At 52.8% G+C, this 21,645-nt stretch overlaps 1 protein-coding gene across 3 annotated transcripts in view; it reads right to left on the bottom strand.

Annotated features, from left to right (window-relative positions):
- Nucleotides 1–12,150: 12,150 nt before the first annotated feature.
- LINGO1 (leucine rich repeat and Ig domain containing 1) overlaps nucleotides 12,151–21,645 on the bottom strand; it is a 140,133-nt gene continuing 130,638 nt past the window's right edge. For all 3 annotated transcript variants that reach the window (XM_017817003.1, XM_017817004.1, XM_017817002.1), the window contains one exon: nucleotides 12,151–14,436. In XM_017817003.1, coding sequence (XP_017672492.1) covers nucleotides 12,583–14,424 — 1,842 coding nt within the window. In that variant the 5' untranslated portion in view covers nucleotides 14,425–14,436 and the 3' untranslated portion in view covers nucleotides 12,151–12,582. The remainder of the gene's footprint in view (nucleotides 14,437–21,645) is intronic.

The following is a 21,645-nucleotide window of genomic DNA, read 5'->3' as shown; positions in this document are numbered from 1 at the left end:
GACATGCTTTAGTGGGTCAGGAGCCCTGCTGTGTCTGTCCCAGCAGCCCAGCTCCACCACACAGGCTCTGCTGGGCTCACCCCACACCAGGCATTTATCCTGTGCGTGGCACAGAGCTGCTTGAATCCCTGGGTCGCATGGCATTTATACACTGCATCCATGAGGCTTTTCCCGGGAGTCTCTGTGCCCCTCTGCAGGAACGGCAGTGGGGCTGGCATCCAATTGGCACCTCCATTTGAGGCTGGAGCGAAGGATCTCCCAGCTGCATATCAAAGACTGAGAAGAGCAAAGCGTGGGGTCTGGCAGTGGCTGATTGTTTGCTGAGAGAGGAGGGGCTGTGATCTTTTCCCTCGTGCCTCCAGACTGACAGTCTCTCATTATTAGCCCCCTGGAAACAGGCACTTTGACTGAAAGAGCCATCCCAGCCTTCACTGTAACAATCAAAGCAGCTCAAGAATAAACATGGCTTGGCAAGAATAAACACAAATTGCGGTGCTTGCTGTGAACAGCGATATCCAAGGGAGCAAACATCAAATGAAGGATTATCCCTGTTTGCAAGGAAGCTCCTCTAGAAAGAGATTGAATAAGGACCATCTGCAGCCCAGAGCAAAGAGGCTACCAGGAGGACCTGCTCATGCCATCAGGAGCTCTCCCCTTTGAAGCTCACATGGTCTCCTTTAGGCACTGTCTGGTTTAACTTCATATGCTCTGTCAGCTGCTGAAGCTCTGAGCTTTTTGCAGCTACCTCCAGCTTGCAGACAGTGTGGGCAAGGCCAGAAAGCACAAGGAGGGGAGTTATGAGGGTCAGAGAGGGTGAGAAGAGCTTCCCCGAGGTGGGCAGGGGGGGCAGGTACTGGACCTGGCTGGGGTGGGTGCTGGGAAAAACACTGAGCACCTGCAGGAGCCGGGGGAAGATCACATCGCCCAAATCCTGTGGGGAGCTCTGCTCTCTGCTCCTGACACTAATAATGCCAGTCTTAGGGTAGGAGCCCTAAAGGCAGCTCTTAATCAGCAACTGTCCCCTCACTGCCCGCAGGAATTGAGCACGAGCAAGCTCTCCTCCCCAGACCATCGGCAAGAGGCAGCCCCGCATGGCATAAATCAAATTTGGAGGCGCAAAGGTTCCATAAAGAAGCTTATTTTCTGAAGCCAGGTCCCATTATGTTATCTGTCACTTTATTGGGGTTTCTGAGCCATTTATTTTTATGTATATACATCAGAGCTGGTGAGCTGGCATTGGCCTGAGAGTATAAAGCTGACAAGACACAGTAGCACCGTGTGAAACCTGTCAGCGGAGCAGCCGCCTGTGAAATGAACACGAGAGCCAATGCTGATAATTTTATTTATAGGGAATCTTGGGTAGTGCGTGACAGAGCAGTGGGTGCAGTCCCTGGCCATCTGAGAGGGACCAGTACCAGAACCCTCGGCAGGGATAATGGCTCCAGGCAGCTGGAAATTAGATTTTCTTCTTAAGGAATATCTTAAGCTGCTGAAATACTTTGGTCGCCCAGAATCTGTATAAAAGGACAAATTTTCTTGGGGTGGAAGGTTTTGCTGGAAGGTTCTGCAACACTTTGCTTTCTGGTGTTGATTATTTTGGTAATTGTTCTCTTAATGTTTTGTTTGTTTCTTTGTGTTTAAAATAAACTCAGATTCAGTGTAAGGATTTGTTCTGAAATGAGAAAACTGAAGTTTCCTTATCTAAAAAAAAAAGTAGAGCTTTTAAACGTTTTTGAAACTTTTTTTCAGGTTATTTTGCCCCTGGAGCGACATTTTGCCAAACTCAATAGCCTTTACAAAAGCCTAAGTGAATAATTGTTTCTGTCGTGTTCCAGGAGGAAAGTATTTAGATCAGCAATTTTTCCCCTCAGTTGGAAAGAAACATTTTGGGTGTGAGATAGTTTTACGGGTCATTGAAAACCCCAAAGAATTATCTCTATTGTTATCAGGGTTGATGGTACAAAAAACGGACCCTGCTCTTACCCTGTTGTGACCTTGCTCTTAGTCCTCTGGTTTAGCACAGAGAGGATGTTGCTGTCATGTTTTCGTCCTTCTGCAGGCAAAAAGAGCTCGGTGCACTTTCAAAAGGCAGTTGGAGGTTGTCAGTGTCCGTGTTGCATGTGGAGGTCGGTGCTCTGTGACTACTCTTGCCAAATTTCCATCCTGCACGAATGCCTTTGGGAATGCACCGTGCCACGTGCCAGCCCCACTGTTCCAGAAAGAGCAGAGGCCCTGCCAGGCTGCTCCTACCTGAGCATGTCTCAGGTGCATAAAGCCTGGGAATGTTCCATTTGGCAGGAATAATAGGTATAATCTTAATTTAGACCTCCAGTCTGTCTTCGTGGTTCATGAGCAGTAGCAATGTGTCATCTTCCTGGAGCCATTCAGGGACATGCCTCTGGATCAGTTGTGTGTCCTGTGGGTGCCCATGGAGAGCTGAAGGCTTGATGGTGGCACGTTTCCTCCTCAAAGCTACAAGCCCTGACCCATCAGTAGGAAGTTTCTGGTACTGCCATACTGCCTGCTGAAAAGCAAGTGGTATTATTTTAATTCTCATCTTCCTCTCTGGTTTGTGTGAGGAGCATGTTGCCTTTCCCTGCTTTCACTCAAAGCCTGTTCCACCAGCACACCTCGTGCCAGCCAGCTGCAGGAAGGGCCTCTTCACCCCTCTCCATGAGCAAGACAGGCAGCTCTGCCTGATTGATCTGCTGCCTTCCAGTTCGGATCATTCCTCTGCAGGTCTGTCTCTCACCTGCTTGGGCACTGCTAAATCTTCCCTGGAAGGAACAGCTATTTGTCAAGTGAAATAGGAAAGTTTGAGTCTCATGTTCCCCGAGGCCACTTAGCAGGGCTCTGGCTGCTCTCTGGACACTCACTTTGCTGTGCTGGTGTGGTACGAGCAGGAATGAAGGCCAGGGGGCTTTTCTGCCCCTTGTCAGCACCGATGCCGTGAGCCCTCAGGGCAAGCACTGTCTGTGTCTTGTCTTCCCCAGCCTGGAAAGGTGTAACGTGCCTCGGGTTTATCCGTCTGTGGTCGCATGCCATCGCCTTGCTCCTTTGTGCTTCTCTGCACCAGCCCCCTTGTTGACGAGGAGCGTAATTGTGCTGCATCACGTCTAATTGGTTTGCTCTGTCGCTCTCCATTTGCTTTCCCTGTCTGCACCCCCCTCTCCCCTCCGTCAGCGCGCCGAGCTGCGAGTGTGAGCAGGGCACGAGGCCACTCTCCTGATTGCTGCAGGAAAATAAGGCTCCCAACTTCCTCCTTTCTTCTCCTAAATTCAAATGACAAGAAACAGAGGAAAACAATTTTGCAAACCCTTGGCAGAGGGCCAACGCTGATAAAGAACCGTAATTAATCTCCCTAGCTTTATTAGAATATCATTACAATTAACTCAGCAATCTTCTGTTGATCAAAGCCATTCTTCCCTGCAGAGCAGAAGAAGCCAGCGTGAGCCTGGATTGTGCAGTGCTTAAAAGCACCTAGAGCCGGATCATTCCTGCCAGCCCAACAGCAGCTCCATCCCTCTGGCTGGCAGCACAGAGGGCTGGCAGAGCTGTGGGCACAGACCTCTGTCCTCACCAGGTCTCTTGAGCTACTTGAAGCTTTGATTTTTTTTTTTCCCAGCTCCTCTTCTTTGTTGAGCTATTATAGCCCAGATCCTTTGCAGGCACCTGTGAGTCCCTCATTCCCCGTGTAGATGCCTTTGGGTCCAGCCTTCTAAGCACTGGCTTGATTCCTTTGTGTGTGTTCACACAGCTCTTAGCATGCCTGCTTCTTCTGCTCAGCTGGAGACAGTGATTGCTGCAATAATTCGGTTAATGGAGGCAGAGCGGGGAAAGAAACCAGGGGAAACATTTGTGGAAGCCCCATCTGAAAGAAAAGAGGGCTGTCAGAATGAAGATCCACAAGCTCTACAGTCAAATAGCCCAAGATGTGTGCTATAGAAAAGCAGAGAAAATGAGCACTGTTAAACTACCCCTTTCCTCTTTTTCAAACTGTTCTTTTAATATTGGGTATTTATCTGTAATTTAAGCCTGTGATTAGTTTTATCAAAAAGATAGTTCTGAGGCAGAGATCTTAAAAATGATTAGGTGTCTGTTTGAAAGACAAGAACAGCTCCACTTGTACTGCAGGATAAAGATGTCTGTCTGTTTGCTGCCTTAAGCATCCATCTGTGAGGGCCTTGTGACAGAAGGAACCTCCAGTTCCACACAGATCCCAAACCACCCCAGACTTTCAGGGAGCTTCTCATTCTCCTTGGAAGATGCCAGAGCAGAACCCTCTTGTCACTGAGCAAGATGGTTTGTTTGAGGTGATTTTGTCTATCTCACAGAGAGAGAGAGAGAAACATGGGAATATAAAATGCTGTGGGTCTCTTCCCCCATGGTTTGAGGAGCAGGTCACTATGGGCTGCTGAGCTGCTGTGGAGCAGGCAATGTTAAGCTGCCTTGCCAGCCTACCTGGGAAGGGTTGTTAGATGAAGGTGTTTGAAGCTCTCACTCTTGTGTTTTGTCCTGAATTCTCATTCTGTTTGACTTGTCAACACTTGTGAGCCCCAGGAGAAAGAAAAGAGAAAGAAAAGGCAGGCCCAGGCTCGGGGTCTAATCGACCTTGGCACTGTCCCTTTAAGTGGCCACCTAGGAGAAGGGAGCAGCTGCTCCAGTCCATTTGCGGGTGCAGATCCAGCAGATCCAGCCCTGCCTGTTCTGCCTAGCTTCACCTGGTCTCTGTGAATCCTTAACCCTTCAGAGCTGGAAAAAAAGGGAGCTGCACTTGCAGTGTAATTCCATATGTGCAGTGCAGGGTGCGCTGAGCAAATGCACCTCTCTGGCAGCAGAGAGCAGGATCCGGGTGTGGCACCCACTGCTACAATTCCAGCTGCGGGCCCTGGGCATGAGTGCATCACAAAATGAAATCAGATGACTTTGAGGAAGAAAGATTTGTTAAGGACTAAAAAAAAAAATAAATGGTGCAGATACTGAGTGGCTCAGCAGCTCCATAACCTCGGGTTGCCCGAGACTGGGAGGGATTGCACAGCAGGAGGGTTGCTGGGGTTCCTCTGTACTCACCTGGGCTTTCCCTCTGCCATAGACCCCTGCCTGGGGACATGCTCCTGAGGCTCATGGCCCTGGGGCTGGCTCAGTGTGGCCCTTCTCAGGATATGAACCTTCCCTGTATCCCAAATCCTCATACAAAAAGCTGAAGATTTTCATCTTCCACAAACCTGTGTCCTTAGATGTGGGAAGGGAACCTCCTGTGGGTGATGGACACCTGATACCTCACCTCTTTGCACCACTGAGGAGGAGTTGTGGCTAGATGGGGGTCAGTTTGATGTAGGCTGTCACATTAGGACCCCCTTCCCACTGCTCCTTCCCTGCCACTTCTGTGGCTGGGGATCTGAGGCAATAAAACCCCTGAGAACAAACCAAATCCACGAGGCCATAAGGCCTCTGATGGAAGGGGCTGAGGCTCTGTGTGAAGTACCATAGGGTCCATGAGGTCCTTTGGTGGTTGGTCCCTAAGGTGAGAACCTGTCCTTTCCCACTGTGGCCACCAGTATTCCTCACCACAGGGGTGGGCTGAGGGCAGGAGGGGATGCTCAGCCTGGACAGGCCAGGCTCAGAGGGAACAGGAGCTGGAGAGGCTCTTCTGCAGGTCCTAAAGTAGGGCTTGTCTGCCCACTCCCCATCACATCTTTCCCTGGGAGGCAGCAGGCACTGCTCCTCCACAAACAGCTGAGGACATTATCAGGCTGCCTCAGATCTCTGGGTGAGACACAAGGGCTGAGTGTCAGGTTGTTATTAAATATCGTTAGTAAGTGCCAAAACTGTGTGGACCCCTTCAGGTACAGACAGTGGCTGGAGGAGGGATCGTTCACAGCACCGGGAGATGAGTGAGTGGTGAAGGTCAGAGATACCTCATTCTGGGCTGCCTCTCCTGCTCATTACCTGGTGGAGGCAGGAGGGAGGGGGATTTCCTCAGTGGGAGGTACAGGATTACAGGGAACCCCTGTGTGTCACCAGGGGCTTCCACATGCTCAGGTGGGGAGTGCCCAGCATGGTCTGTGCTTGAGGAAGTAGGATCTGTGCAGCCCCCAAATCCTCCTCCTCTATCACCCTGTCTTTAGGGACTCCAGTATGGGGCAGGGCAGACTCCTGCCCAACACAGTGGAACTGCCCAGGGGAAAGGCTGTTTTGGCCTCTCTTCTACCCAGCATATGCAATTGGAAAAGAAGTTTTGCAAATGTTTTTCTTGCTATTTTCCATGCTTGGTTGTAGCTTTCCCCCTGAGAGAGATGGAGATGGTGATCTGCTGAGGAGGCAGCACCCAAACCCGCAGCACCAGCGTCTCCAGGAATGCTGCCTGCTTGCTTTGGTGCCTGGCAAGCTGTGGAGCTCTGGGGAGGAGCTGGCTTTAGGTGCAGGGACATAAACCAAAAAACCCAGAAAGCACCTGTCTAAATGGCGAGATGAAGGCAGAGGCCCCTCTGGAGAACATGCCTGGAGTGGGAGCCGAGGGACAGTGAGTCGTGTAATCGTCTGCCTGAAGCAATTGCAGGCCGTCAGCAGAGCGCAGAGACACTCGCTTGCATTTATTTAAGGCAAGATGCCCTAGTTTTGTGCCTTCAGTGGAGTCCCTAATTATTCCTCAATCTTTGTAGTGAGCTAATTAGTTTCGCAGCACTCAAGGCTGGGGAACACTGATAGGCTTGGAAGCACAAGCTGAAGGGATGAGGAGGAGAGGAGGGCTGGTGGGAAATGGCTGACTGGCACGTGGGAATGGCTGGGAACAGGGCAGGGTCTGGAGAGCTGATGGATGACGATCTGGGAGGATGATGGAGGAGGGAAGAGCCATAATCTCATGTCAGGCAAGGTGCTGGAGTGTGATGATATGGGAAACAGCGATGAAGCAGCAAGCAGTAATTGAGGGGGATGGAGGTGGGGAGGGAGTGAGAGGGATGGCCCATGGGAAAGCACTACAGAGCCCAGTGCAGGACTCAGGGGGTGGGATCTGCATGGAGGAGTGCACAGCACCGGGTAGGGCAGCACCTGTCCCTTTACATGGATGCTTCCTTAGGCAGGTGCCTTTCCCAGGGTGCTGCTGCCCCTTGGGCTTGCAGGGCCAGCAGCCTTTCCTCACTGTCCTATCTCTTTTCTAGCTTAGTGGTGGCACCAAGGAGCTTTGCCGAGATGCCAGCCTGGTCCCCACCACATGGAGTGGCTGGTCCCCAAGCTGGGTTGCTCAGTGTTCCACCTGATCAGAGCTGCTTCTTTCAGAGAGAGCCACAACAGATAAGGTTTCCTGCACTGATAACCAGGTCCACAATGTTCCCATGTAGGCATTCCACCCTGGCTGGTCTGTGTGCATGGATGCATCGTTGCTCTGATGACACAGGGCTGTGCTCTAGAGCCCACACTCCCTTACATCTGCACCGTGAGCCCCAGGAGCAGAGCTCTCATTCTAGTTCTCACTGTCATTGGGAAGTTCTCAGTGGCCACAAAGTGCAGTGTGTGACAACTCTGAAGTGCCCAGGTGGCCATGGATTTATTAGGATATTATCCTACTAGTGCTGCAAATGGCGTCATCTGTCTTCTAAACTTTGCACTTTATTTCAGGGAGAAAATTTAGTATATCCAGGCAATATGCTGTAGTTTTAGCATATGATAAAGCCCTGCTGGGAAGTGTACTTTTATTGATTTTGTTATTAAAGTGCCACTGGAATAAATTTGCTCATTTGAATGAAATGTCTTATTATCTGGATCGTTACAGGCACATGATGAAACCTCTGGAGAGGCTGGAGCTATCCACTGCCTGGTGATGGGAGCTGAGACAGGGCAGCTGACAGGGACCCACACCTGCCACCCTGTTCACCCCAAGCTGGTCACCCTGAGACCCTCAGCACCTACCTAAATCCACAGGGAAACTCTGCTTAGAAACCTCAGGACGGGAACAAAGCACAGTGGTGGGGGACACTGTGTTTCAGTCAAGGTTTGTATTGTTCCTCTGATCCTTTGCTCGGGTAAGGATGTTTTTCAAGAGAATTGAGGGAAAACCTCTTTCACGGGAAAATATTTCTTTAGTACCACCAGTAATGGGGGTGGATTGGGAAATGAACCATTCCACATTACACTGGGACCTGACTGCACAGCCCATGCTTCCCAGTTAAAATTTGAATTGCCTCAAATACTGCGGATTATGGAAAACAAGAAAAAGACCTTGTAAAATTTATGGGTTTTAATCACAAACCGATAGAATCACAGTAAACCTATCATAACTGTGCAGATACAGATCCAGGAAAAAGAGAGGAAAGCAATAGGCCTGCTTTTCCTGAGGGAGCCAGGGCAAGGGAGAGGGGGAGCAGGGCTGCTCTCCCAGCCGTGTCCTCCAGGGCACTGAGCCCCTGCATCTCAAATCCCTTCTCCGCTACCATGTCCTGCAAAAACCTGGTAGAAGGCATTGCACTGCCAATTCCCTGCCCTGTCTCATGGAAAACCGGCTGGGCAGGGCTGGAGAGCATGTGGAGAGTGAGGAAGTGGGAGGTAGGAAAAGGAGGAGGGGGGGAAGGGAGAAAGGAGAAAAGGAATCAAAGCCCAAAGGTCTTTTTCCCTCCGTGCCACTGTGCTGCTCAGCGTGGTGGGAGCACGATTAGACCCCTGCTAGGGGAGGAGAGAGGCAGAGACTGGGGGAGAAACCTGTGTGTGGAAGGGACTGTGGGAAGCACAGCTGTGGTAGAGAGAGAAGAGCTCTTGGTAGAGAGAAATGGCAGGAGAGCAAGGGAGAAGCACAGAAGGCAGAAAATATAAAAAAAAAAAAAGGAGAGAGTGATAAGGAGGAAAAAAGGGAGGGAGTAAAATATTGGCTTTGAAGGAGAGATAAGAGAGAGAGGGCAGTTAGTGAGAGAAGGAGTAAAATTAAGTGTGATAAGGCCTGATAGAAGCAGGGGAAGGCAGCAAACCCAGGCAGAGAGCTGGGGAGCTGCAGGCAGAGAACCCAGGGGCTGCAGGCAGGGAGCTGGGGGGCTGCAGGTCTTTTGTGCTGCTCTATGTGCCTCTGGTGATCCATGGAGAGGAGCGGAGAGGGTACAGGGGTTGATGAGGAGGGTCAGGGGTTTGGTAGGTATAAATGTCTGTCCCACAGGGTGCTCATAATGCTGCTCCTGCCTGGGAGGCAGAGGGGAGAGCTGACACCTGCCAGCCGTGGGCCATGGCAGGGGAGGGACATGTGGAGCTGGTGGGGAGGGAAAGGCCTGGGGCAGGTGATGTTCTCAGGTTGGAAGTGCTGATGAATCCCTCACCCTCCTCCCTGCTGCAGCCCCATGCACGCTGCCGGTCAGGGAGATCCCCATGGGGCTCCCAGTCTGGGAAGCAGAGGAGGTAAGGCATGTTTGCCCTCCGTGCCCTAAACACATCTCTTCCTGGGTTTTTTGCTACCTCTTTTAAGCTCTTTTATAAAGTGCTTTGTATTTATCCTTATTCAAAAGAAACAAGTGGAAAGTGCTTCTGGTTCTGACACAGGGGCCATGGTTCCCTGAAGAACAGTGCTGGAACCCAGCCTCTGCTTTCTCACCTCTGATTAAACTGCAGTAGAAACAGACTGTAAATCTCAGCAAAGGAGAGAAAGAGCGTTTATTCTTTGGACTTGTCTTTTTTCTCATCTTTACCAGCCATGAAAATGGCTGAGCTGAGTTACTGGCCACTCCGAGATGCTTTTCTTCTGCTCCATCCATCTGCTTCAATCACACGGTGACCGGAAAAAAAAAATTATCCAGTTCACAAAGCATCGAAGATTAAAAAAATCAGTGTGGGTAACAAAGTGTGTGGCAGGCAGCAGTGCCACAGAGCGTGGGGCACACTTGCTAATGTGGGATTTGAGCTGCAGCTTGGGTGTAGGGCAGCAGTGTGGCCTCATCCAGGAGGGTTTGGGGCAGCAGAAGTGATGGGGCTGGGGATATATGTGGGGCTGAGTGACAGGGCTGGGCTGGGAAAAATCCTGAGACGTTCCATGGAAAAGAAATCATTTTCCCCTCCCCTTTTGTTTTTCTCAAGCTTTTTTTGACAGTGAAAGACTTGATTTCCCTCTTTGATTGCTGGGACCCTGTATTGTACTGCAAATACCTCGTTGGACTTGGCTATTAGTATTCCTTTAAATCTATGTGTGTTGAATTAACTGTTTTCATTACAGAATTAAAAGGGATAACTGGAGCCAACTAAGTAAGCAGCTCTTTTGGACAATCAGTGTCCAGGGTCATGGAGACCCCCCCCTTCACCTCTCTGCTGTCTCCTGAACCACTGGTTGTCAGTCCTGGTAACCAGGCTCAGAATGAGATTTCTGTTCCCAATGTGCTTGCTCAGCTGTGCTCAGCTTGGCATCATCCTCCAAGGGCTGAGACCTCCATGCATCCCTGCCTCTCCTGGGGGAGCACTACTCCCAGCCTCTGCACTGGGATCTGCAGTTCCTGGAGCGTGCCTTGCCTTCAACTTCATCCTTTTTGTTTGTACCTTATTCGTTTGTGGTTTCGTGTTTAGCTCGCTGAAAATGTTGGTTAAACACTGGTGGGAGGGGAAGCTCATAAAGAACATTTTGCTTTGGCTATCTTAAAAAGGAAAGCAAAAGCAAAAGGCTTTTAAAAAATGTTTTCGTTTCAAAGTTATAAAGGAAAGCTGGGTTAGAGATGAGAAAAGAACAAATCAATGCTTGTGAAACCTGCTGTGGAGAAAGAAACACAAGATCTTTTGTTTGAAGATGAACAGAAAGCTGAAACCAGCAAAAATTTCTCCCCTCCCCACCTGCACAGGTTCTTCTAGATTGGCACACTGCTGGAAAAAAAGCAAATTCATTCTTTTCTCTGTTGGGGCTCCAGGTTCCTGTTGCTTATATGTTATCATCTTGTAGTGACTTTGATCCCTGAAGACTCCTTAGGTGCTTTACAAATCAGGCATGCAAATCTTGGCTCATCTGCCTCAGAGATGCCACCAGGGCTGGCTGAGCCAGGAGGCTGCTGGTCAGTGTGGTGCCACCCTCCCAGTAGCAGCTGGGAAGGATGGGAAGCACCTGCTCATTCAGTAAGGCTTATAAAAGCTTCTAGTGGCCATTTCACCACCATTTGCAGGGATGTTTTGTGCTTCCCAGTGGCCAATTTAACCCCCATTTCTCCCTCTTCCTTGAGGTCCCTTCCAACCCAACCCATTCTATGGTTCTGTGAGACAGCATAGACCTTCCAGACCTCCTGATCCAAGTCCCAGAGCTGAGCAAAGGTGGGTTGCTGCTGATGACCAGACCCCACAGTGATGGGCACACTGGAGCCAGACCAGGGCAGACAGTGTGTTACAGCCTGTGCCTGTTGTCTGGCTCAGCCTGTGTGTCCATTTATTGACCTATGCAATTTTATTTTTTTTCAGACAAAGTCTCCTGTGAACCTGGAAGCTGAATTCCCTTCGATGTGCCTTGAGAGTCTGGGTGACGGCGATCAGGTCCCAAAACCACCGTGAGAGTCATCGCAGGCAGGTGGGGAGCAGCACTGGAGCTCCTCTGGCCATGGGGTACCAGGTGTTGGAGACACCCAGGTGGGTGCTGCCAATGGAAGTGCTGCCTCCCTGCCCACGGGGACAGCTGTCCAGAGCACAGGAGCCACCTTGTCCCCTGTTGGAGAGGAGACACCCTGGTACTGCAGGTAAAGGCCAGCAGAAAAACCTCTCCCCATGTAAGGAGCAGATCCCCAGCCCTGCCCTGGCAAAGCCTGGCCCTGCTGGCTCTCAGCCTGGAGGCCACGGGCACAGCCAGCTGCCACCTGCCCTGTGATGGGCTCTGCATCCCTCTCCCAACACAAAGGGCTGGAAAACACAGCCCTGCTCCATTGCTGCTTATGGACATCAGTGTCACAGCCCTGCTCTCCGGGTTCTGGGGACGGGCAGGGGAACTGGCTATAAAACCACAACTGGTCCTTGGGAAGAAAAGTCAAAACTCCTCTGGGTGCCATGCAGGGCCTAGGACACTGCAGGAGGTGCATTTGGTGTTGGTGGGAGACTCACCCTGGCCTGGGGCTGCTCTTGGCAAGGCGTCTGGGAAGTGCCTCTGTAGTGAGAAGGTGAGAGCTTGCCAGGTACAGAACTGGACAGATCAAGAAGTCAAGATTTTGCATTCCAACTATCTATAGGAAATAGGGTTTTTTATTATTTCAAGTTTTCATAAAAATCCATAATTATTGAAATCAAAGTTACAGAAGAAAGTTCGTAACTTTTTATTGATTTTATTTCTTTTTACTTTCTTTTCCCCCCCACCCTGTTGTTTTTCCCCTCTCAGAGTTATATCTGACACTAGAGTCCATCAGACAAAGTCCTTACAAACACAGGAGTCCTGAAGACATCGGATGAATGTTTTCCTGGTATAAAGAAGAAGAAGAGGAGAAAGAGGTGGTGACAGTGTGGGTGCAGTGGGTTTGGACAAGGGGCGGAGGGCACGGTGGAAGGAGAGAGGTCGGTATGTTTGTAGCACTGTTTGTTAATTATTTTTTATTTGTTCATTTTTTTCTTTAAAAAAACCCAACAAAACAACACCATTATTATTTGCAAATTGTTGCCTGGCTAAATCATTTTCATATTGAACTTGCGCGGCGCGTCGGCAGAGCTGATGCCCGCGTCAGACTTCCGTGGCACGTACTCGATTTCAATATTGTGCTTGGTGTTGCCTTTCCCCCGGCTCCACAGGAAGAGGAGCACCAGACAGAAGAGCACGACACCCAGGAAGGAGATGAAGCCCATGGTGGTGGCGATGATGAGAGTCTTGATGTCAAAGGGGAAAGGCACGGTGGCGCGCGTGCTGTTGGCATCGCTCTCGTTGGGCTGGTTGGAGATGAATGCAAAGGTCTTGTTGGGCTGGTGGGGCCAGTCTGGGGAGTAGCTGCGCACGTGCAGGTGGGCCAGCATGGTGTCGTTGCCACCCGCGTTGCTGGCGATGCATAGGTAGGTGCCATTGTCCTGGATCTGGGCGTAGCGCACCTCCAGCGTGCCGTCAGGGAAGACAGTGAGCCGCCCGTTGGTTTTGGTAGAGATGAGGTGCTTCCGGGGGGAGAGCCACATGATGGTGGGCGGCGGGTCCCCATCTGCCCGGCAGACAAAGTGAACCGTGTGGCCTTCGTCCACGAAGATCTGCTGAGGTTTGCGGTCCCGTATCCGTGCTCGGCGGCAGGTGAAGTAGTTGGGCAGGAGGACGTCAGGGAAGTCTTTGAACTCCTTGCCCTGGACAAACTCAGGGGTGGAGCAGGTGGGCTGCTGCTTGTTGAAGTTCAACCTCCATCGCCGCCGGAAAACCCAGAGCAGCCGACAGTCGCAGGCTAAGGGGTTGTTGTCGAGGATGAGCGTCTCCAGGTTGCCCACCGAATGGAAAGCTGACTCCTCCAGGGTGGTCAGCAGGTTCCCTGACACATTCAGGATGCGCAGGTAATTGAGGCCACGGAAGGCGAAGGGCTCAACTGTGGTGAGCTGCCCTCCCACCAGCTGGATCTCCTGGAGCCTGAGCAGGTCGTGGAGCATTGAGCCCTCGATGGTGACGATGGGATTGTAGGACAGGTTCAGGAATCGGAGGTAAACCAAGTGCCTCACTGACACATACGGGATGGACGTCAGGTTGCAGTGGGTGATGGACAAGGAGGTCAGGTTCAACCCGTAGAGGCAGTTGGATGTCATAGTATCCAGGTAGGGCCAGTGTGAGATCTCGAGGACCTTGAGCCGGTACAGCCTCTTGAATGAGTAATCCCGGATGGTGTTGATGTTCAGATGGCGCAGCCGCAGCACGATCAAGCCGTGAAGGTGAGACAGTGCCTCCGTGGGGATGGAGGTTAGGTTGCATTTCTCCAGGGTCAGCTGCTCCAGGCTGTTGAGGCCACTGAAGGCCCGGTGGGAGATGTAGACAAGGTCGTTGTCCCCCACCTCCAAAGACTTCAGGTTGTACAAGTCCTGGAACATGTAGTCTAGGAGGATCACAATTTTGTTCTCACTAATGTCTAGCTTGGTAAGGTTGCTGAGTCCAGTAAACACCCCCAAGGGGATCAGCTTGAGTCTGTTACTCCTGAGCCCCAGCGTCCTGAGGTTGAAGAGGTTGTTGAAAGCCCCAGGTTCAATGGCACTGATAATGTTCTCGTTTAGCTCTAGCTCCTCCAGGTGAGGGTAGTTGGCAAATTCATCCTGGTTGAGTGTCTTGATGCGGTTCTTGCCCAAGTCCAGCAGCCTGGTCTCAGTCGGGATCCCTTCTGGCACAACCATGAACCGCTTCCGGTGGCACAGGACAGCGCGCTCCTGGGCAGAGCACTCGCAGCGCGGCGGGCAGCCCGTGGCGGAGCCGGACAGGATGGATCCCAGCATCAGGAGGAGAATCGGCTGCCAGCAGGCCAGGATTGGGCTGCGCATACTCGCCTCCCCAGCTACCATCCTATCTCTCACCTGCAGGTAACAGGGGGGAGAGAAACAGCGAGGTGGACGTGAGCAAAAGATGGGCACGGCCACAGCGAAAGGTTTTGCTGTCCTGGCAGAGATGACAGTAAGGGGAAAGGCATGGCCAATGCAGAGCAGAGGTTCTAATTTTCCAGCTGAAATCCAGCCCTTTGGCTACAAGACCATCTCTCCTCCCCACCCCCCGACTTTCCACTTGCTGACTGAACGTGCACAGACTTCTGAGTGGAAAGCCTTGAGGAATCTGTGTCAGACAGCTTCCTTGGCTTCTTAAAAAAAATAATTTAATATGAAACACATCTATCTACATCCTATTTTAAGCTCTTGAAATTATTCCTTTCCCTGTAGATGGAGCCTGAATATAAAGGCTGCTTTGCAAACACAGAGTAGCTGAGCACGGGATCGAACATCTGGGGGAACCCCACTTGGGGTCGGCCATGGCGTCACCTCCGTGGGCACTCACCCCCTCCCCCTGTGCTCCCCCATGGGCAGAGCAGCCGCTCTCCATGTGTGCCCTCAGGGCCAGTCCCTTGCCTCCTACCATGCCAGGCTGCAAGGGCAGACCCACACCACCCCCCCTGAGACACAGCAACTGGTCAGACACTGTCTACAGAGTGCACTGGAGCCTGAACTCAGGTCCAGGGGGGCTGCAGGGCATGGAGAGACTGCCTGGTCTCAGCTGGGAAAGACCCAGCCTCCTGCTGCCATCCCTGGGGAGGGCTGGGAGACCTCCCCGGGGAGTTCATGGTCTGGATTGTGCCCCAGCCCAGAGCCCTCCCAGCCCACTGGCAGGCAGAACCAGACACTCCCTGTCACGCTGCCTCTGTTGCATTTATTTCCTTATTCAAGCTATTGTGAGGAATCAAATCACATTAATATTCTATATTAGATCTAAGACTACTCCAGCCCATGTTTATATCTATTGTTATGTTACTCTCTGCACTGCTCCCACTAATGCTATTTATGGCTATCGCTGAACACACCCAATCCATTACTTCCACTGGCTCCATTTGTATCCATCACTGTATATCCTGTACATTACTTTCCCTGCTCAGCACTATTTATGGGGTTGGTACACGTTCTGTGCATTCTTGTTATTGCATCTGCTCATATTCAGCATTTCATACAGATATATGACCCAAGGATAACTTTTGTTCCCCAAAAATTATTCAAAATTTCTTTGCACGATGCAAGGATGGAAGATGATGGACTGGCCATAAAAATGTCCACCAGCACCATCTGGGAAACCACTAGCCTTGGCACAATGGGCTGTGAGGACCTGGAGTCCCCACAGAAACCCTCTGTGGTTTCCTCCCAGTTCGCTCTCCTACTCCATCCCTTTTCCCCGCTCTCTCAGCAGTGGGGCTGCTCACTTGGGACCACACTGAGCACGTCACCTGCAAAGTGAAGAGGTGCAGGGGTGGGAGCTGATCCCACCAGCTCCCCTGGCAGTGGTGCCGAGGTCCCTCCTGCTGGCCCCAGGCCAGCACGTCCCAGTCCGGTGGAAACATTTTCAGTGGGATTGCTTGGGTCTGGGCCAGGCTGCAAAGAGTCATTTGCTGTGTACTTACAATCCATCATCTCCCATGTCATCACCTCCCCGGTGCTGGGCAGCTGTACAGAGACAAGTGGGGCTGCTGCTACTGTCAAAATGCCACTGGGGTGGGGTTGGGGCCAGGGCCTGCTGTGGGGACGTGCAGGTGCCATGGAGCCAGGATGGCACCCTGGTTGGCACATGGATTTGCTCCCTAGCCTCGTGCTGCAGCCCCAGCTGGGGCTGAGCTGCCAGGGGGTCCCTGGGCCTCCTCTCCCTGTGGCCGGGAGCTTCTCAGGGCACTGCTCTTCCACCCGCTTGTAAATGTGCCCTGGCTCCCGCAGCCTCCATCAGCCTGTGTTCCTCAGAAACCAATTCCTGTTCCTCGCAGCCGTGGTGAGAGAGCCATCAAAGACAGCAAAACACGGCGTGCAAAACAAAATACAGTCTGAGGGGCTTAATTATAGCAGGGCTGAAACCACTCAGCTCATTAGTGTGCCAGGCACTGGCCTTATTTGGCTGTGTGCTGGGCCAAAACCTCTGCTCTGCCTGCACGTGCCACTATGTGCTGGTCCCCGCTGGGCATGGGGAAGGGGGAGAGCTGAATTCTGCCACAGATCCTGCATCCCAAGCTCCCCTGGGCCCAATCCTGTCTCTCCACCAGCAGGAAAGGGATTGCACCTCCGGCACCTTTGGTTCATTGCTGTCATCCCTGCTCTGGCCTCGGCAGAGCCAAGGCTGTGAGGTGTTGATGAGTACAATATAAGCAAAGAGGAGGCGGATGAATGAAGCAGAATCTGTGAGGTGTTACCGAGGAGCACAGCCCGACTGCGCAGAATTAAAGTCTAGACACACCTCACATGTTATTAGTTCTCAGCTAAATTTAAATCCGTGATAAATACAATCCCCGACAAAAACATCCGTAATCTTAATAGCCAGAGTCACAGAAGAGCTCTGGGAGAAAGACAATAAATAAGCTGGAAAATTCTGAGCTAAGATGAGCTTTAAATCACTTCTGGTTCCCATTTACCTCTGCCTGATTTGGAGAGGAACAGTTGTGCCTCAAGGTGAGGTGGATATTAAGAGATGCCCTTCTAAAAATGACTGAAAGTGTGATTTTTATGTGAGCTGTGGGTCAACAGCCCATGTGTGCCTTTACAGCCTCCTGCACTGGGGCTGTAGGTGGGGGCTGCAGCTGCCTTGAAGGGCTTGGGTGACTGTGGGGACAGGGCTTGGTGTCACTGGGGGAAAGGCGGCAGTGGCCCCTCCCAATTGCCACCTGCAAGAAGGGCTTTCCACAAACCCCTCCCAGTTACTCTGAGGAGGCCCCTGAAACATGTCCAAGCACCCCTCCAGGGTGCCAGCCGTGGCCCCAGCACGAGCTGCCAGGCAGGAGCAGGCCGTGGCCGTGATGCACAGCCCAGCCTGGGAGAGCTGCAGCCCTCTGGCAGGAGCACGGCTCTCCTTCCTCACACACACAAAAAGAATCGATAAAAAAAGCAGCAGCTGCCAGACTCACTGCCTTTGGGCAACGAGCAAACCCAGCACAGAACTCATGCTCAGAGCCATGGCAGCCACTGACCCTTGTCTTCACCACCTGCTGCCCAGGGCTGAGGGCTCCAAAGTACAGTCCCTTCCCCCAGGAAGGTGCTGGACTCAGCCAAGAGGCGCAGATGGACGCACTGGAGTGCACTGCCTTGGTGCTAAATACAGCAGGACCTGCTGAGTGTCTCTGGCTGGGCTCAGCACTGGGAGGAAAGATACTATTCTGGGCCCGTGCCTGGAAATGCAGCCCGGGGCTGGGCTGGAGCACTGACATGGGTGGGGTTCGCTCCCTTGTGAGGCACAGGCTGCCCTGGTGTGGGAGGAACAGCTCCGGGAAAACCAAAACTGGGTGATGACCCAAAAGGGAGCCCAGGCTTTGCCCCTGGGTGTGCTCCTGAGGATGCCCCAAGGGCTGGGCAACTGCCTGGCCATGCCCACCACTGTCACCGCTGTCCCTGGGCTGTCCCCTGCTCACCGCCCTCGGAGCAGGGTCGGTGCTCCCTGGCATTGAGCGATCTGCTGCACTGACAGCAAGAGAGCGGCAAAAATGCCTGAGTCAGCTCTAAGCCCACCTGGCAGCCATAAATTACCGTGCAGGAGATGTTCACCCTTGAACCAGATGCTTCTGAGAGCATCGAGCGACAACAGGCAATTTAGGACAAAGCGAGCCATATCCCAGCAGGGAGGGGGGAAGCCTGCAGTGTTCTGGGGCCTCAGTGTCCCCACCCCGTCCGTCCCCGCAGGAGCTGACCTGGTGCTCCCAGCTCCACACAGGAGTGAGCCAGACCCCAGCAGTGCTGGGCATCCTCACTGGGCTACGGTGTAGGTGTGGGTCCAGCCGTGGGCTCACCCCCATCTCTGCCCTGATGGCTTCATACAAAGCCAATGACACACAACTCTCACAGTCCATGCTCTCATCTCCTCTACGCTGCTCCAGCTAAATCAAATTTTATTGAACTCCACTACATTTTAGAGATAAAGACTCCAGGTTTACAAATAAATATTTAACAACCTTTCCTGCTGCTAAAAGAGTTTCTTATCCAGACCCTGGGCTCTGCACTAAGTGTTCCTGTAGCTATCTGCAAAGCGGCAAAACAAAGGGAGCAGCTTTAATTTGCCAAACACGTTCGTGCCCATTTCCTCCTCTCTCCATCATTCCCCTGTGTCCAGCGCACATTTATGGGCCCTTTTTATTTGTCTCCCCCTTCTCCTCATCCCATCTGCTCCACCTCCTCCTCTTTTCCCACCCAGTCCCCTGAGTGCAGGCATTGGCAGGAGCTGCCCTTTTGCCGACTGCCCAGGCATGGGCAGCAATGGGTAGGACCATCAGGCAGATCCTGGGATTACTCTGCTCCATCTGGGTGAGAAGAAACCAAAGAGGGAGAGCATAAAGTGAGCCCTGAACTCTGCCAGGGCTGGCTGGTGGGCACAGGGCTGGCTGGTGGGGGCATGAAAACACTGCCACAGTGCAGAGGGTTGTCCTGTGTCCTGGCCTGTCCCCAAATGCTCCAGAAGCAGCACAGGAGGGTGAAAGAATGGGGGAGAAACAGGCAGAAGATGAGAAGGACCTCTCAGGGTAGTGGAGACACACGAGCAAGTCGTGCAAGGCAGAGAACCATGGCTGGTAAGCCAGAGAGGAGGCCACCCCCAGCCCCACCAGCTGCCCAGGCTCACTGCTCCCCTCGCCCACAGGAAGGCATAGCTCTCTAGCTGGGAGCTCTTGCTCAGCCTCTTGAAGTATCTGCTTTCAGCTGCTCTGAGGCGGGAGCCTGGAATAGGTGTGCTGCAACCTGATCTGTTCTGGCAGTTGCTTTGAGGCTGGAAAGGAGCATGAAGAAATATTGAAGATGCAAATCCCCTTCCGGCACTGACACTGCCCGGCTGGCACCACACCCCAGACATGGCTGGCCCATGGGACTGCACTGCAAAGGCATTTCCTCATGGAAACAGGCTCTGCCATCCAAAGCATGGTGTCCCCAGCACCACAGTAAGTCAGGGAGGCACCAAGCCAAAGGGAAAGAAGAGCAGGAAAAAAAGGAAGGGGATGCCCAGGTGAGGAGAAGGGCTCTAACATGGGCTGAGGGGCTGGGATGCTGTAAAAGGGAATCTTTGGCCCAGCTGTCCACTGGTTTAGCTCTGGGCTGTGGATCTCCCTGATCCCATGCAGGGACTGATATGTACAGCAGGGGGGCAACTGGCAGAGGCCCAGAGGCAACCTGGAGAGTGGCTTTCAGGCTCAGCAGGTGAGTTATTGAAGCAACGGAAAGGAGATCCCAGTTGTCTCTGCAGGATGCTGAAGCTCAGGACAGTTTTTGCTGTTTCTTGCTGTGATCACATCTGTGCAAGAGCTGCTCACCCTCCTCACACCTTTGCTCCTTCGTTTTGAACATCTCTTCTCTCTTGCTGCACATGCTTCAGCGCCCCATCAGCAAAGAAATCATCCTGACAAGGGATCAATAAGTAATTGTGAAGGCAGTTGTGGATGCCGGTGGTGTAAAGCCCTGAGCCAGCACGAGATAAACGAGGAGGATGAGGGTGCAGCACAGTCTGGAGCTGGGGCTCATGGCCAGCCATGCTCCTCCCCTACTCATGGGCAGAGGTGGCTGGGACATGGACTGGCCACTGCTTCCACAGCCACGGCCACGGGATGGTTCAGTGCTTCCCAGGTCAGGTGAGCCTCGAGGAGGCTCTTTTTTTCCTGCTTGTGAGCCAGAGAGCAGGAGAGTTGTGTTAGCCAGGGGAATAGCTCCCATGGATTGGCCTTGGGACTCCAGCACCGGAGATTTTTAGGGCTGGATCAGCAGGAGAGAGCTGGAGACTGGTGGATGCTGGGGAGGACATGCACCAGCTAGTTGAATGGGGCTTCTCCTTTTTCTTTCTTTATTTTGGCAAATTTCCTTGGGATTCCCATCTCTGTGGATGTGGGCTGGGTCCCCGGGATGTTTTAGGTGCTCACTGAAGGAACCCAGCTCAGCAGGCACTCTGATCAGTGAGCACTGGGTAAAGGAGGCTCCAGCATAGCATGAGGGTCTCTAGATGGTTCTTCTTCCCTGTCTGTGAGAAAGGTGAGAAAAGGGGATGGAAAACCCCCAGGCTCTTCTTAGGGCTATGGAAACACTTGCACTGAAGAGGTGAAAGAAAGTCCAATGAGTGTCTGCTGGGGGAGCTGCCAGGTCACAATGACATTGCAAAGGCATCTCCTCTGCTTTGCCCTGATGTGCCCATGACCCAAATGCCTCCTGTGCTTCCTTGAGCTGCCTTGAAGCACCCCAAGCAGCCCCAGCACCAGTGAGGGCCCTGCAGAGGGCCATACCTGGGCAGCAGCAGTGGGTTTGGGGCTGGCACAGCCCAGGCAGGCTGTCCTGCCCGGGAGCTCTGCGTGCCCCGGTGCTGCCACGGTGCTGCTGAATCAGCCAGAGCCCAGCTGCACGGAGCCTGTGCTGGACCCCGTGCCAGTGTCAGGCCAGGACACCACCTGACATGGCACAAAAGCGGCTGCTACAAAGTCACTGCACTGCCAGAGTGCCCCTTCTCCGGGTCAGGAGCAGATGGCATCGCTGTATGGGCTTGCCTTGATGGCTGGTCTGGTGACAGGGGCTTCCCACTCCCCCAGCCCAGGCTCCAGCCCCCGCAGATGGTCCCTGGGCTGTGGCCAGTGCCAGTGTCTGGCTCTGCCAGGCTGAGACACTGCTCCTGCCCACCCACAAACCACAGCCGGGGGCACCAGGAAGGGCAAACTGCACCCTCCCACTGCTTCCAGCCCTTCCCCTCCAGCCACCAGCCTCTGCCCAAAGGTGCCCCATGGCTCTGCAGCTCCCCAGAGCTCTGCTCAGTGCCCAGGGCAGGGCTAGGGCACCATCAACTCCAGCAGCAGAAAGCCAGGACCAGAAGCAGAGATGTGGGAACCCCCCAGTGCCTCCTGCCCTCTTTTACCCAGGGCTGCCTAAGCAGGACAGCAAATGCCAAACCAGCCCAACACCCTGGTCCCACAAGCCATCAGGGGACAGTGCTGAGGCTTTGGGATGTGACCCCTCTAATTGCCACCAGTCCAAGCCCCTCTGTCCCTACTGCATCCCTGCCACTGCTCAAGGGTGGAAACCCCAGATCAAAGTCCCAAAGGC

This window comes from Lepidothrix coronata, unplaced genomic scaffold, assembly GCF_001604755.1.
Source record: "Lepidothrix coronata isolate B3197 unplaced genomic scaffold, Lepidothrix_coronata-1.0 Scaffold58, whole genome shotgun sequence".
Lineage (NCBI taxonomy): Eukaryota > Metazoa > Chordata > Aves > Passeriformes > Pipridae > Lepidothrix > Lepidothrix coronata.
Note: the sequence above shows the minus strand (reverse complement) of the source record. Positions and strands in the feature narration are given on the sequence as shown.